At 46.7% G+C, this 15,256-nt stretch overlaps 2 protein-coding genes across 2 annotated transcripts; both read left to right on the top strand.

Moving 5' to 3' along the window:
• The first annotated feature begins 507 nt into the window (after positions 1-507).
• On the top strand, positions 508-4,602 carry LOC109736398 (uncharacterized). The gene is made up of 9 exons (XM_020295622.4): positions 508-828; positions 910-1,011; positions 1,093-1,138; positions 1,332-1,410; positions 2,044-2,395; positions 2,544-2,793; positions 3,363-3,605; positions 3,688-3,804; positions 3,977-4,602. Exons 1-9 carry the CDS (start codon positions 757-759, stop codon positions 4,423-4,425), a joined length of 1,710 nt encoding a protein of 569 aa, XP_020151211.1. The 5' UTR covers positions 508-756; the 3' UTR covers positions 4,426-4,602.
• Positions 4,603-6,237: 1,635 nt separating this feature from the next.
• On the top strand, positions 6,238-11,407 carry LOC109736388 (calcium-transporting ATPase 10, plasma membrane-type). The gene is made up of 7 exons (XM_020295613.4): positions 6,238-6,657; positions 7,301-7,355; positions 7,454-9,405; positions 9,510-9,668; positions 9,859-10,030; positions 10,110-10,408; positions 10,734-11,407. The coding sequence occupies exons 1-7, from the start codon at positions 6,481-6,483 to the stop codon at positions 10,980-10,982; spliced, it is 3,063 nt and encodes a 1,020-aa protein (XP_020151202.1). The 5' UTR covers positions 6,238-6,480; the 3' UTR covers positions 10,983-11,407.
• Positions 11,408-15,256: the final 3,849 nt, after the last annotated feature.

Here is a 15,256-nt window from a genome sequence, read left to right as displayed (position 1 = left end):
ACGACGCTGAGCTTGACGGAACCCTAGCAGACACCGAGCTTGACTGAACCCTAGCCGACGAGACACAGAAAACCTGCAAAAAAACATCCAACGCGACGAGCTCAGCCAGATCTGATGCGATGGCGCGGATGAATAGGGAGTAGAGAGGCCCGCCGACTGCTTATGAGAGCGGCTGTCTCTTGCAGAGTAGGATCCCGACGGAGGAAGCAGAAGTAGCAGCGGCCGCCAACGAAGGAAAAGGGGATCCAAGCGAGGCGAGAGAGGAAGGGAAACTTGGCTTGTCTGTCGACGAACGAGTCGGGGCAGGGGAGGAAGGGGGATAGGGAAGAGGAAATAAAAAGGCCGGCCCACTCGAGTCGAGGGGGGGGGAGGGGGTGTGGCGCCTCGACATTTTACCGCAATAAGCGGCGAATAGGATTTTCCACGAAATTAAGCAGTAGGAACTTGGGAGAGATGCTGGTGGTGGACTGGAGGCCCATGGTATAGCCCGCGGCCCATGTTCAGCCTGACAACAGACTGAACCGTGTGGCGCTCCCCGTCGACCAGTCCACGCCCCCCCCCCCCCCCCCCCCCCCCCCCCCCCTTCCGCCGCCTCACCCCGCCGACGAGCTCACTGCCGTAGCCGCAGCCGCCAACGAGTCCACCATCTAAAATCGTTACAGCGCGAGCGAGCCGCTTCTTCATCTTCTTCTTCTCCGGCTGCGGCGACAGCAACTGGTTGCTCCGCCACGCAGTCCCCGTGAGGCGACGGGAGAGATGAGGGAGGTCGTGACGGTGCAGGTCGGCGGCTTCGCCAACTTCGTCGGCTCCCACTTCTGGAACTTCCAGGTACCGTCTCCGCGACACCCTAAACCCTACCTTCTTCGTGACGACAAGCACTCAATCCCCGTCTCTTTGCTTGCTCTTCAGGATGAGCTCCTCGGGCTCGCCGACGACCCCGCCGCAGACGCCGCCTTCAGGACCGCGCCGCTCGACATGGACGTCCTGTACCGCACCGGCGAGACGCTCCAGGTAGAGCCAGGCCAAGAGCTTATCTTAAATCATGCATCACCTCCATCGGATCGTCTTAGTCACACTGCTTAATTTCGTCAGGGCGTCTCCACCTACTGCCCCCGTTTGGTATCTGTTGGTTCTCGAGGTAATTTACTTGTGCTCTTATTTTCTGTATGCGCTATTGTGCTGAATTCCCTCCCAACTGTAGCAATGTGTGACAAGCTGGCTACTCTCTTTTAAGTCTGCTCGGTATCAGGATGCCTTTGTGGGAATGTGTAACTTACCTGTTATTTTGTTGTGGTTGTGTACATTAGATGTTATAATTATACCATTTGCAGGGTCTCTTGGTTCTTTAAGTTCCTCCGGTGCTCCGAGCCTGAGTAGCGCTGCCTCCGATCAGCTCAATGTCACTACATGGCAAGTGACACTCTTAACTTATCCTGAATTTGTGTCCGTGCCTCGTTTGCCTACTATGCCCCTCATGCATAGTTGGTTGTTTTCGTGGTCTGTTATACGTCATGAGCTAAAGAGAAACAGGAGGGTTTTGTCAATGTTGTTTTGGATTGCTTGTGCAACTGGGCCAGAAATGCACTAGATTCAGACTAACTGAAAGTAACTTTGGATATCCATGACTTGTTGTACAAACTGAGGGAGCATATTTAAATTGCCAAAGCAAGAACATATCACTATATCAGGATATAACCTACTGTATATATGTTTGCTTGATACTAATTTTTTGCAACCTGTAGGAGCAGTGAATTAGACTTAACCTCTTACCCTCATAATATGGTTATTTTGGAGATTGTGATGATGCATGCACTTATCCAACTGCTCTCACATTTTCTGCATGGTATCTGCATACTCTTTTCATAGAGTAACATTCAGCCTAGGAATGAGCCGCTGATAACTGTGCTTTTGTGCAAATCATGCTATTAGTGGCTAATTGCAGGCTAATATTGTCGATCATTAACTCAAGTTAGAGAGCACCCATCTGTGAAAAGTTTATCAAGCTCAGAAAGTACCTTGATGAGTCCATTCTAAATGTTGTAGGTCTGGAAATGTAACAAGATCGGTAGAAAAGCCTCATGGGCGGAACTTGTTTCTGCAAAGCTTAACTGAACAAGAGCCGAACCCAAGCACTAGCAATGGTGGGAACAACTCTCAGAAAAGTGTGGAAGATAAGGACTTAGTTGAATGCTTAGAGAAGGATGTCAACTTTTGGACTGATTATACGAAGGTTCAGTATCACCCTCAAAGCTTGTATGAAATGTATGGGTCATGGACAGACTTTGACAAGTTTGACAACTTTGGAACTGCAAGGGAGGTAGTTTCAGAATGGTCTCTAATGGAGGAGATGAATGAGAAGCTAAGGTTCTTTGTTGAAGAATGTGATCACATTCAGGTCCTATATTTTCCCCAATAAACTATCAGTGAATACTCTATTTGTAGTTATACTATGGTTTATGTTTACTAGCGCAATGCACGATTTTGTATGATTTCCCCCTTATGCATTTTCTTGAGGTCTTGCATTAATCCATAATTAACTACAGGGTATCCAGTTTATTGTGGACGATTCGGGAGGGTTTTCCAGCATAGCTGCAACTTATTTGGAAAACATTGCTGATGACTACACAAACACACCTGTATTGCTTTATTGTGTGAGGGATCCAGTTACTCATGGATCATCCAGAAATCAAAGGGATACCATTACAAGATCTTTGCATGACGCTGTTTCACTTTCAAAGCTTTCATCCTTTTGCAGTTTGATGGTTCCAATAGGACTGCCTTCTCTCAGTCAAAGTATGCTTTTATCCAGACTGCCGCATTTGTTTCTGTGCTTTATTCTAGTACGATTAGATGTGTGAATTCTTATATATTTGCTAAACAGGCAGGAACATATTCTGTGCCACCATTTTTTTTATTGCATCACACTTTTTCCAGTAGCTTGGTATCACTGTTGTTTAATTTCCTGTGCATTTTGATCTTATGCTGAAAACATTGCACTTAATCACACTTACTGTCTTAATGAAAAGGCAGAACACCTGCCGGTTAGCCTAAGAAAAATCACACTTGCTGTGAAATATCAACTCATTCACTCAGCTTTCAAAGTATTGTGTATATTTTATGGGTCAACTCAGCAAACATCACCTCCTACTATAAAGTACTCCCTCCGTCCCGAATTACTTGTCTTAGATTTGTCTAGATACAGATCTATCTAGACACTAATCTAAGACAAACTTTTTGGGATGGAGGTAATACTCAGCACGTACATTACTAAGCATATGTCTACTTATTTATTTTTCACATTATCCAAATTGAATTATTTCATGAGCATAGGAAATAATTTTTATTTAATTTCATTTCATCAGGTTCTCTGTCACCCTTCCTTTCTATACAAGATGCAAAACCATTCCACTCCAGTGCAATTTCTGCAGCAGCGATACATTCAGTAACTGTACCGTTTAGACTACAAAACGCTGGGCCGGCTTCAAACATAGCACATTCATCTGGTAATATTGATATGCGCGAACTTGTGCACATAATATCTGATCAGGGTAGGCAGAACATGGTTACTGCTCTGGACGTAGCAATGCCTGCCCCTTCTTTGAAAGGTACACATTGTATGTTCCCTGTTTGGTCCGACATGGGTGGCAACTTAATCTTTCTTGCTAACTGCATACTCTTAATTGCTAGATGGAAATGATCTGTGGAACATGAAAAGCCTGCGCACACTGACCCCTGAAATCAGTGACGAAGAAGAAGACCCATACTCTGTTGAATCATTGGTGGTTCATGGAGTTCTGCGTGCAGGTTATTGTTGAATCATTAAGCCTAGTAGTCCATTTAATTCTCACTGCCTGCCATGCTTTGCTTGAGTTCTTTCTTTGTCTGTTGTCACTTGCTATTAGCTACATTGATACTTGAATTGTACATTTATTACATGTAGAAATTACAAATACTTCATGTAGATTTGCTGATACAGGTGGGCATAGGGCATCAATATCACAAGTGAAGGACTCCGTGTACTCAGCTTATGAAGGCAGAGCTACAAAACCAAAGTTCTCCCATCTGTCAGTATCACCCTGCCCGCTCCCCATACCCCTGCCGTTCCCGTCGATCTTCAGGAGCCACATCGGCCAGCACGGCGAGATCCTCAGTAACCACGCAGAGGGAACCCAGCCAAAGGGTTCACTCGATGTCGAGTCGATACCGATGGCTGCACGCCTAAGGTCGAGCAACGCGGTCCTGCCCTTCATAGAGAGGCGCTCGCTGAGCCTCCAGAAGTTCGGCGTTGCCCGGGGCTCTCTGGGGACCCAGATACTCCGCGACTGGGGCTTCGGGAGGGAGGAGATGGAGGACATGAGCGAGCACCTGTCCAAGATGGTCCGCGCGTTTCACCCCGAGGGCGGACTAACATCGGATTCTGACTAAAACCTGACTCGGTTTCTTCTGTGTGCGCGACATATACATACTGTAGAGCTGCTGTAGGATGTTTTGTGTGGGCTAAAACTCTTGTGATACGTGTGGAATATTCTCACGCATGTAGTACCTGCTTTGCAATTGAACTGGAGATGCGATCTGGCGTGCGAGGGTGGGTTTTGTGATGCATATGCCCATGGCCGTTGGTATTATCTCAGCACGGGCGTATGCAATGCCCACACATGCAATTGTTGTGACATTCTGGCCATGTTGAGCTTGGATCCAGATCTCCGTTTTCTTTTCCGTTGTTTTTTTGAGGTCAGTTGCCAATGCGATTTCTGCATCGCACTAGCGGGGAGTTTGCAGAGATGGGAAAACTGATGTGGATGGAGACCTGACTGACTTGTCAAATTTCAGAGGGCTTTGGCGTATGAGTATTGCGGAATTTGACTGTTGTGGAGCATGGAATTCAACATGGCACGGCACGAGTTTCGCTCCTGTATGATTAGATTAAATTGGCCCGTGAAACCTGGTACTAGTGTCTTGGTTTTCTTGACTTGTTGTGCCTTTGTTTTACTTCACCGTGTCTCATTTTCCACGGGGTTATAATATGGTCTTTGACACTGGCAGTAGATCTGTCTGCGTACAAGAACATGGCACCTAGCAGTTGGCATGAATGAGTGAATGATTGGTGGCGAGGCTCACGTGGCCGGCATGTGCAGATAGCGCGTGAGGCGAGACATACAAGACAGTCTCGAAAAGAGAAAATAAAGCACCTCCTGTCATGGGTGAGTGAGTGGATTAGCTAGTCATCGTTAGAGGTTAGACATGAGACACGGGGAAGAGGGCAAAGGAGCTCGAGAGTAATGAGTGACATGTTTTCTTAATCGATCGCCAGTGTGAGCATGTACGTACATCAGTTCAACGCAGAGAATGGAGCCGGTGAATGAATTCAGCCCGACGACTCCACCAAAGGGTGTTTCTCGTGTGCCATAGTAACGAGCAATAAGCGCCCCTTTCAAAAATAAACTAAAATTAATACGATAGGGGAGTGACATACTCCCTCTGTCCCAAAATAAGTATCTCAAGTTTGTACTAACTTTAGTACAAAATTGTACTAAGCTCAAGACATTTATTTTGAGACGGAGGGAGTATTATTTTTTGGTTGAGACTGATAGGCGGAGTGACCCAGAGTGTTTTTTTTTGTGAGTTGAGTGACCCAGAGGTTAAGCATGTGATTCTTGCGATTCCGTCAGTGCGTTCGTGTTCCACGCCGTGTAAAGTGTGCAGCAGTTTATGCTCCTCCTCTGTATTTTTGTTCCGGAACAAAAGAATCTCTCGCTTCGTTTTGTCTCATCACGCGTCCCTTGCTGCGCAAAATATACTTCCTGTTGCTATGCTGCCTTCGCTTTTTTCATGCTGCCAAACACATTCTACGTACTACTACGAGATTTTTCTGCGCGGGTCGTCGTCTCATACTCTCATTTATACCTCTTCAATGTAATCTATACATGCCATCTCTCTCTGGGTATATCTATCTGTATCCCTTTTTTTTGCGGGGTATCTATCTCTATCCCTAGAGTATTTTTTTCCGGGGACTACAGTATTTATACACGCGCATTAATTTATACGCGCTGTATCCGGCGCCTCTAAAAGGCACCTTCCTTGAATCTTCGTTTTGGCTCTCCGTTACATTGGCAGCACTAGTGACGTTGCCGGGAGAAGAAACGCATTAGTGACGTTATTAATGAAGATATTTTCTTCTCGCAAAAAAATGAAAAAGATTTCTCTCGGTACGTACTATACTTGGCCGGAGGCCAGAGCGCGCTCCGGCCTCAGTGACTTGGGGTACTTGTTTGACCCAACGACTCCGCGAGCGAGCGCGCGATCTCATTGGTCAGGGTCAGGTCGCCACGCCCACACACACTCCCCATCCTCCCCACAAACCCAACCAACGCGTCAATCCCGGCTCGTGCGCGCCGGGGCAGGGATTTTTTGAGCCCAGCGAGCGAGCGAGCGAGGGAGCGAGGAGTCCGCCGGAGCGGCGGCGGCGGCGGTCGAGGGAGGATGGAGAGCTACCTGGAGGAGAACTTCGGGGGTGTCAAGGGCAAGAACTCGTCCGAGGAGGCGCTGCGGCGCTGGCGCAAGCTCTGCAGCGTCGTCAAGAACCCCAAGCGCCGCTTCCGCTTCACCGCCAACCTCGACAAGCGCGGCGAGGCGCAGGCCATCAAGCACGCCAACCACGTGTGTACCTCCCTCCTCTCTGTTCTGACTTCTGCTGCTGCCGCCATCCGTTCCCTGCAGTTAATTTGATCCTCTGCGCGACCTCACCTGGTGGGTTCGGGATCTGCGGCGGTTCTGGGATCTGGATGCTGGAGCTGGGTCGGCTTGGCCGCCGTGGCCGGAGCTCGTAGGGATTCACGCCGGCCGGCCGCATCCTCCACCAAGATTTAGCTTCGAGCACCCAGAGTGCTGCTGCTCGCTTAGCTTAGCTTAGCTTAGGAGGGTTGGTAGGATTGTAGCCCAGTAACCTGCTAGTTTAGCTACACACCTCGTGGAGTTCTCAAGTGAATTAACCAATTCTACCGTGTTTTGTTGGAGCATTTTGGGGCGTTTGTGATCTGCTTCTGAGATCGGGGAATGGAGCTAGTGCCAATTTGGGAGTACCTGCCTAGTTTGCTGCAACGACAGCATATGACTTCTTTGCACTGTTTTTAGTACAACAGTGCTATCCTAGTGCACGGCCATAATGGGTGTTGGGACTGGCTAGTTAGAAATCCTATTCTGGAATAATCACTGTACCAAATTCGATCCTTAAGTGGTTTATAATTAGTTCCTGCTCTTATTTCATGAGGTTACTGAAGTTCATGCTATTGATGTGTGACAGGAGAAGCTGCGGGTTGCCGTGCTGGTGTCGAAAGCTGCACTGCAGTTTATACATGGTAATAATTGATTGCACAGCTTCATGTTTTCTTGGTAGTTTTGAACATTTCCTATATACTAGTATCTAACCATGCCACTCACAAACAAATACCCCCAGGCCTCAAACTTCGAAGTGAGTATGTTGTCCCTGAAGAAGTCAAGGCTGCAGGGTTTCAGATTTGCGCTGATGAACTGGGGTCCATTGTTGAGGGCCATGACAGTAAAAAGTTGATCATCCACGGCGGAGTTGCCGGAATAGCAGCCAAGCTTGCAACATCGCCGACGGATGGGCTTGATACAGCTGAGGACAGCATGCAGCGTAGGCAGGACATATATGGAATAAACAAATTCACAGAAAGCGAGACCCGCAGTTTCTGGGTGTTTGTGTGGGAAGCTCTTCAAGATACCACTCTTATAATACTTGCTATTTGCGCCTTTGTCTCGTTAGTTGTTGGCATTACGATGGAAGGATGGCCAAAAGGTGCTCATGATGGTCTAGGAATTGTTGCAAGTATCCTCTTGGTCGTTTTTGTTACCGCGACAAGTGACTATCGGCAGTCGCTGCAATTCAAGGACCTGGACAAGGAGAAAAGAAAAATTCAAGTGCAAGTTACAAGGAAAGGTTTCAGGCAAAGAATATCGATATATGATCTTCTTCCTGGAGATGTCGTCAATCTGGCAATTGGTGATCAGGTTCCTGCTGATGGGCTCTTCATTTCTGGGTTTTCTTTGTTGATTAATGAGTCCAGCCTAACTGGTGAGAGTGAACCTGTTGTTGTAAATGAAGAGAACCCTTTTCTTTTGTCGGGTACCAAGGTCCAGGATGGGTCCTGCAAGATGCTTGTTACAACAGTTGGTATGCGAACCCAGTGGGGAAAACTAATGGCTACTCTCAGCGAAGGCGGGGACGATGAAACCCCGCTGCAGGTCAAACTTAATGGAGTGGCAACTATCATTGGTCAGATCGGACTATTTTTCGCTGTCATAACTTTCATCGTCTTGTCTCAAGGGTTAATCAGCAAAAAGTATCACGATGGTCTGCTCTTAAGCTGGTCAGGGGATGATGCACTGGCAATGTTGGAGCATTTTGCTATTGCAGTTACCATTGTTGTGGTTGCTGTTCCTGAGGGATTGCCCTTGGCAGTCACACTGAGTCTGGCATTTGCAATGAAGAAAATGATGAATGACAAGGCACTGGTTCGCAACTTAGCTGCATGTGAAACTATGGGCTCAGCTACTACCATCTGCAGTGATAAGACAGGGACACTAACAACTAATCATATGACTGTTGTCAAGACCTGCATTTGTGGAAATATCAGAGAGGTTAACAGTCCTCAGAATGCGTCTAAGTTGTGTTCAGAACTTCCAGAAAATGTTGTCAGAACTCTTCTCGAGTCTATATTTAACAATACAGGTGGTGAGGTTGTTATTAACCAAGATGGGAAACACCAGATCCTTGGTACCCCAACAGAGACAGCCATATTGGAGTTTGCAATGTCAATAGGTGGAAACTTTAAGGCGAAGCGTGCTGAAACTAAGATTGCGAAAGTGGAGCCTTTCAATTCGACAAAAAAGAGGATGTGTGTCCTTCTTGAGCTTGCTGACGGAGGATACCGTGCACATTGTAAAGGTGCTTCAGAAATAGTCTTGGCTGCATGTGATAAGTTCATAGATGAGACAGGTGCTGTTACCCCTCTTGATAAAGCAACTGCTGGCAAGCTCAATGGTATTATTGATGGTTTTGCTCATGAAGCTCTTAGGACATTGTGCCTTGCTTACAGGGAAATGGAAGAAGGCTTTTCCATTGAAGAGCAATTACCACAGCAAGGGTACACATGCATTGCTATCGTAGGTATTAAAGATCCTGTTCGCCCAGGTGTGAGAGAGTCTGTTGCAATTTGCCGCTCTGCTGGAGTTACGGTGAGAATGGTCACAGGTGACAACATAAATACAGCAAAGGCGATTGCCCGTGAATGCGGTATACTCACTGAAGATGGCCTGGCTATCGAGGGACCGGATTTCAGGGAGAAAACTCTTGAGGAACTCCTTGTGCTTGTTCCAAAAATTCAGGTTTGATGTGTTTATAATATCCTGTTGACTTCTAATAGTGCTTACCTCCTAATAGTGCTTACCATCTATATGCAAGTCTCATCTCGTAATTCCGTGTATTGAAGGTAATGGCCCGATCATCACCGCTGGATAAGCATACACTTGTAAAGCATTTGCGCACAACATTCAATGAAGTTGTTGCTGTTACTGGTGACGGCACAAATGATGCTCCTGCCCTGCATGAAGCAGATATTGGACTTGCAATGGGCATTGCCGGGACTGAGGTGAGAATGCTTGATCATTAAAGAGACCAAGCCTAATCTACTATAAGGTGTATCATACCGTATTGTTTTAATGGAGTTATGCAAATTTATTCAGCCTTTCAGGACCTGAATATTGCAAAGTTCACATTGTATTCTGGTATTCTTAATTTTTCACTCATGTTATTCACTAGCCTAATGCACTCTTATTCAGGTGGCGAAAGAGAGTGCCGATGTCATCATTCTGGACGACAATTTCTCTACAATTGTAACTGTTGCCAGATGGGGGCGCTCTGTTTACGTCAACATTCAGAAATTTGTGCAGTTTCAGTTAACTGTTAATGTTGTCGCTTTACTAGTTAACTTCTCCTCAGCTTGTTTTACAGGTATACCTCCTAGTCTTGATGATTCTTATTACTTTCTATGACATACCCTCCTATTGATAATTTGCACTTGCAATGATAGGAAATGCGCCACTGACAGCTGTTCAACTTCTTTGGGTCAACATGATTATGGACACACTTGGCGCACTTGCATTAGCCACCGAACCACCCAATGATGACTTGATGAAGAGAGAGCCAGTAGGAAGAACAGGGAAGTTCATCACAAATGTAATGTGGAGGAACATTTTTGGGCAATCTCTATACCAATTTGTTGTTATGTGGTATCTCCAGACGCAAGGAAAAACCTTTTTTGGGCTTGGAGGCTCTGATGCTGATATAGTGCTGAATACAATTATTTTCAACTCATTCGTCTTCTGCCAGGTATGTCTACTGTTGTAAATCCCCTCTTTTCCACTGGTGATGTGTTTACCAGGACCTTGGTGATAACCTACAGAAGGCAAGGCGATTTTTGATGGTTTCAAGAACCCCTAGGCCGCGAACTTAAAAAATAATAACGCAATAATGCTCTGATAGTTAGGTAAATAAACACAGCTGGTAGAGAGTTGAGTAATACATTTTTCACCCGCAAAAAAAAAGGTGCATAGTTCGACATGCAGACCTGTTGTGCCAAAGTTCTGAAATAAGACTGCACATTATTCTTAACGGGGAACTTGGACTCTCACTAGATTTGCGTGTGCTATCTCAGGTGTTCAATGAGATAAGTTCGAGGGAGATGGAGAAGCTCAATGTGCTCAAGGGCATGCTGAAGAACTATGTCTTCATGTGTGTCCTCAGCAGCACGGTCGTCTTCCAGTTCATCATGGTCCAGTTCCTCGGCGAGTTTGCCAACACGACGCCTCTCACCAGCCTCCAGTGGCTTGCCAGCGTGCTCCTGGGCCTCGTCGGAATGCCGATCGCCGTCGTCGTCAAGCTCATTCCTGTTGGGTCCTCCTGATGAAAAGGGCAACCCACCATGCGAAGGAGGTGTGGCGAAAAGACCGATTCCATAGTGTGTGGACCTGAATCCTCCATGCAGGGTCTTTTGGGATGCATGGAGAGCAAGCCTGAGAAGAGCTGCACTAGACAAATTTTAAAGCCTACGAGTGTGGCAGATTTGCATCATATTGTAGTGTATGAAGCATTTGTATCTGGTGCTGTGCTGGGGCTTAGGGCCTGCTCATCAGCAGATCTGTAAGATTGATGTCTGGCTGTGATTCAGACCAGAAAAGATGTATATTCTGTGGATCGATAAACAGAAACCTGAACATTTCGACCCCTTTATTCCGTCTCGGCATATGACCGAGACCTTCCAGGAATGGGGCGCATGTAGTCCAGACAGAACTAGTGCCTTATGTTGGATTTCAAGTGTTTACCGTGAAATTCTTGAGCTCTTCTAAGATGGTCCCAAATTGATACTATGAGATAATTGATGATGTTATATTCTGTGATTAACCAACATGCATAATATGTAAAGAAAATGTAAGAAGTGAGCATTAAATATGTCAACAATATTTATGTTCAATCTTGTATACTTATACCGTATTTATATACATAAATATTACCATTGATCAACCAAAAGTTTTGAGCAAACACTCCTCTTGCCTCTCCGAAGGTAAAAGGGAGTGTCTTGAAAAATTTGTGTTCTTAGTTATTATTAGAGCATTTCCAATAGATGGTCCAAATTTTGACGGTCCAAAACCGGAGATGTAAATTTTGGACCGCCAAAAAGTGTGTTTTGGAGCTCCGAAAAAAGGCCAACTCCAACAGATGGTCCAAATTCGTGGTCCAGAAGAGCAACTCCAATAGATGGTCCAAAACCGGCCAGCAGCCGCCCAGCTGCTGTTCAGCCGCTGTCCAGCCACTGTACAGCCGCACATATTTGAAAATAACATAAAAAATTCATGTCCACAATATCAAATTATTACATAGTTCTTCAGATCCAGGAGATGCAATGCAACACAAATCAACATAGTTTTGCACAATACAACATAGTTTTGAACAAACAAATAATGAATTTATGCGGATCTTTCGCCATGCCATTTCCAATGTTCTTCCATCAAATCTTTCTGGAGTTGGTCATGCACATCGCTGTCTCTAATCTCGTTGTACACCTTCATGAAACGTCTGATGCGCTCCTCTTTGCGCATGGGGTTAACACGAATGCCCATCAACTGATAGAAGTTGTAATCTAAATTTTTTCCACGCTCGTTCTCAATGATGCATGATCACGCAAGCGGTCATGATGTACCAAAGGATCTTTTGATCCCAAAATCTAGATGGTCCTCGCACAATAGCAAATTAGGATTGCAAAATCCCAAATGCCCTCATCTTTTCTAGCCGCCGCTTGTGCATTATGAAAGACAAGTTCTTTCTTACCTTCAGGTTTTGCAACCGACTTGACGAATGCACTCCACCTCGGGTAGATCCCATCTGCAAGATAGTACCCATAGTTGTAGGTGCGGCCATTTGCTTCGAAGGTCACCGATGGTGCTTCTCCATTTGCTAAGTTGGCAAAGAGAGGTGACCGGTCGAGCACGTTGATGTCGTTGCAAGAACCGGGCATACCAAAATATGCATGCCAAATCCATGTTTCATAATCAGCAACTGCCTCAAGAATGATAGTGGCATCCTTCCCACGACCCTTGAATTGTCCATGCCATGCTTTTGGACAATTCTTCCATTTTCAATGCATGCAATCCACAGACCCGAGCATACCTGGAAACCCTCGAGCTTTGTTCATCTCCAAAAGCCTCTGAGTGTCCTGAGCATTGGGTACTCTCAAATACTGTGGACCGAACACTTCTACCATAGTTATTGCAAATTTCTTGACATAGAAGATAGAAGTGCTCTCTGCCATCGCCAAGTTGTCATCAATGTAATCTGCCGGAACACCATATGCCATAATGCGCAAAGCGGCAGTGACCTTCTGCTCAATGCTATGGCCAAGCAACCCGGCACAGTTCCTTCTCTGCTCGAAGACTGGGTTATGCTGCTTCACTTCATTGCAAGAAATGCACACAGTTCCTTCTCTGCTCGAAGATAGAAGTGCTCTCTGCCATCGCCAAGTTTTGTCATTTTTTACCTTGGGGAATTCAGTCGAACACCTTGTACGCACGGTGGAAGAAGATGGCCTCCGGTTGGATTGGCTGCTGCGGACGGCTGCGGTCGGCTCCGGACGGCGGCGGTGATAAGAAATGAGGTAGGAGGCCAGCCAAGAGGAGCTCGGCGGGCGGCGAAGACTAGTTCGGCAGCCGGGCGGAGGGCTTGGTGCGGCGGTCGTGCGGCCGGCGCAACGGCCGTGGACAGGCTCACGACCGACGGGAGGAGGTCGGCGGCAGCCTATAAGACCTGGCGGAGGCCTACCGCGGCAGCCGGACCGCCGGAGGGGCCGAATCCCGCGCCGGCTGCCACCCGATTCGGCGGCGGAGGGCGGCGGCGGGGATGTGGGGTGGTGGCGGCGTCGATGGCGAGGTTTTGGGCGGTCGCGGCGGCGGATTCCGGCCGGCTGTTCTTCGGGCGGGCGGACGGGCGCGAGCGGGAAAGGAAATGAAGTGGCGGTTGGGCGTTCGCGGGCGGCGGCTGGTTTTGGACTAGATGCATCTCGTGATGTATATTTGCACCGCGAGGTGTTATATTTTACATCACGAGGAGACCGCGGTCTAATTTTTTTTGCATATGGACCGTCTGTTGGAGCAGCATTTTTTGCCCCAGATGGTCCAAAAGTTAGGTGTTTTTACATATGGACCATCTATTGGAGATGCTCTTACTTCCGTTCACTCCTATAAGATGTTCGTTTATTTCAGTCTATATGTAGCCCATATTGAAATATCCAAAACATCTTGGTTTCCCTTGCAAAAGAAGATTACTATTTGGTTTGGTTCTTAAACAATTGCATAAGAAGATATTACCTCTGTCCCAAATTAGTTGTTTTGGATTTGTCTAGATATGGATGTATATAACACTAAAACGTGTCTAGATACACCGTATCCATATCTCGGCAAATCTAAGTCAACTAATTTGGGACGAAGGAAGTATAAAGTAAGTTTGTGAAAAAAATGGCCCTCCTCCAATGAAGTGGTGGTGTGCCACAAATTCATCACAAACACACATTTAGAGTAGATTCATTGCATGATTACACGATACTAGCACATTAAACATAACCATAACATAATTAAACACTACAATACCACTACATTGATCTAAAGCGAATTAAAATGAGATAATATATAACTATCCCTACTCCTTGTTGGAGGAGAGCTCGATCACCCCCGCGCCGGAGCCGCCGGTCTCGTGCTAGTTGGCGGTAGTGCGAGTCCACAACATGTCATCGTCGTGGGAGTCATTCTCGTCGAGCTCGGTGACCATTTGCTTCCACTCAGCATCGCAGATGAGAGGTTTTGGTGGTTCACCGCCGCCACGCGCTCGATGAGGGGTTGGTGAGGAGCTCGGCCATGGGGGTGGCGGCGCTCACCTTCGAGCCAAGCCTCCGCTGCATGGTGATCTGCCTCCTCGGCTAGTGCGCCATGATATTGCGTCTCCACCTCCTCCTCTTCCCACGAGAGGAGGCTGATGGCGTTGCCTTCCTCCTCCGACATGTTGATTGCTCTATGCTCGCACAAGTGAATTCGAATTCAATGGTGGCGAGCTCCTCCTCCACCTCCATGGCATTGTTGTTCTCCTCCTCCTTCGAGCTCACATCCTCGTCGACTGCTCATGTCGCGCGTGCTGTCACATACGTGCACTCCTCCATGGCAAATTTGGCGTTGGTGTCTAGCTTACTACTAGGTGTATAGCCTAACAAGCAGTTAGGCCTCAAGTGCAAGGGTTTGTAGTAAGTGGTAACTTTTTCCTCGGTGAGAAACCAAGATATCAATCTGTGGCGGTACAAGGTTCAACAATGATAAGCTCTACAAAGCAAACAAAACTTTACTTGTGTCCCCAACAATACCAAGAAGGGTGTCAACCTTGCTAGCCTTGCTAGTTGTACATGACATTAAAAGATAATGTGATAGATAATTGATGAGCCACAAGTATATGGGATCAATCGTAGTCCTTTCGATAAGTAAAGAGTGTCGAACCCAACGAGGAGCAGAAGGAAATGACAAGTGGTTTTCAGCAAGGTATTCTCTGCAAGCACTGAAATTATGAGTAACGAGTAGTTTGATAGCAAGATAATTTGTAACGAGCAAGTAACGGTAACGGTAACAAAAGTGCAGCAAGGTAGCCCAA

Source organism: Aegilops tauschii, chromosome 5, assembly GCF_002575655.3.
Source record: "Aegilops tauschii subsp. strangulata cultivar AL8/78 chromosome 5, Aet v6.0, whole genome shotgun sequence".
NCBI lineage: Eukaryota > Viridiplantae > Streptophyta > Magnoliopsida > Poales > Poaceae > Aegilops > Aegilops tauschii.
This window is presented reverse-complemented; position numbering and strand designations above follow the sequence as displayed.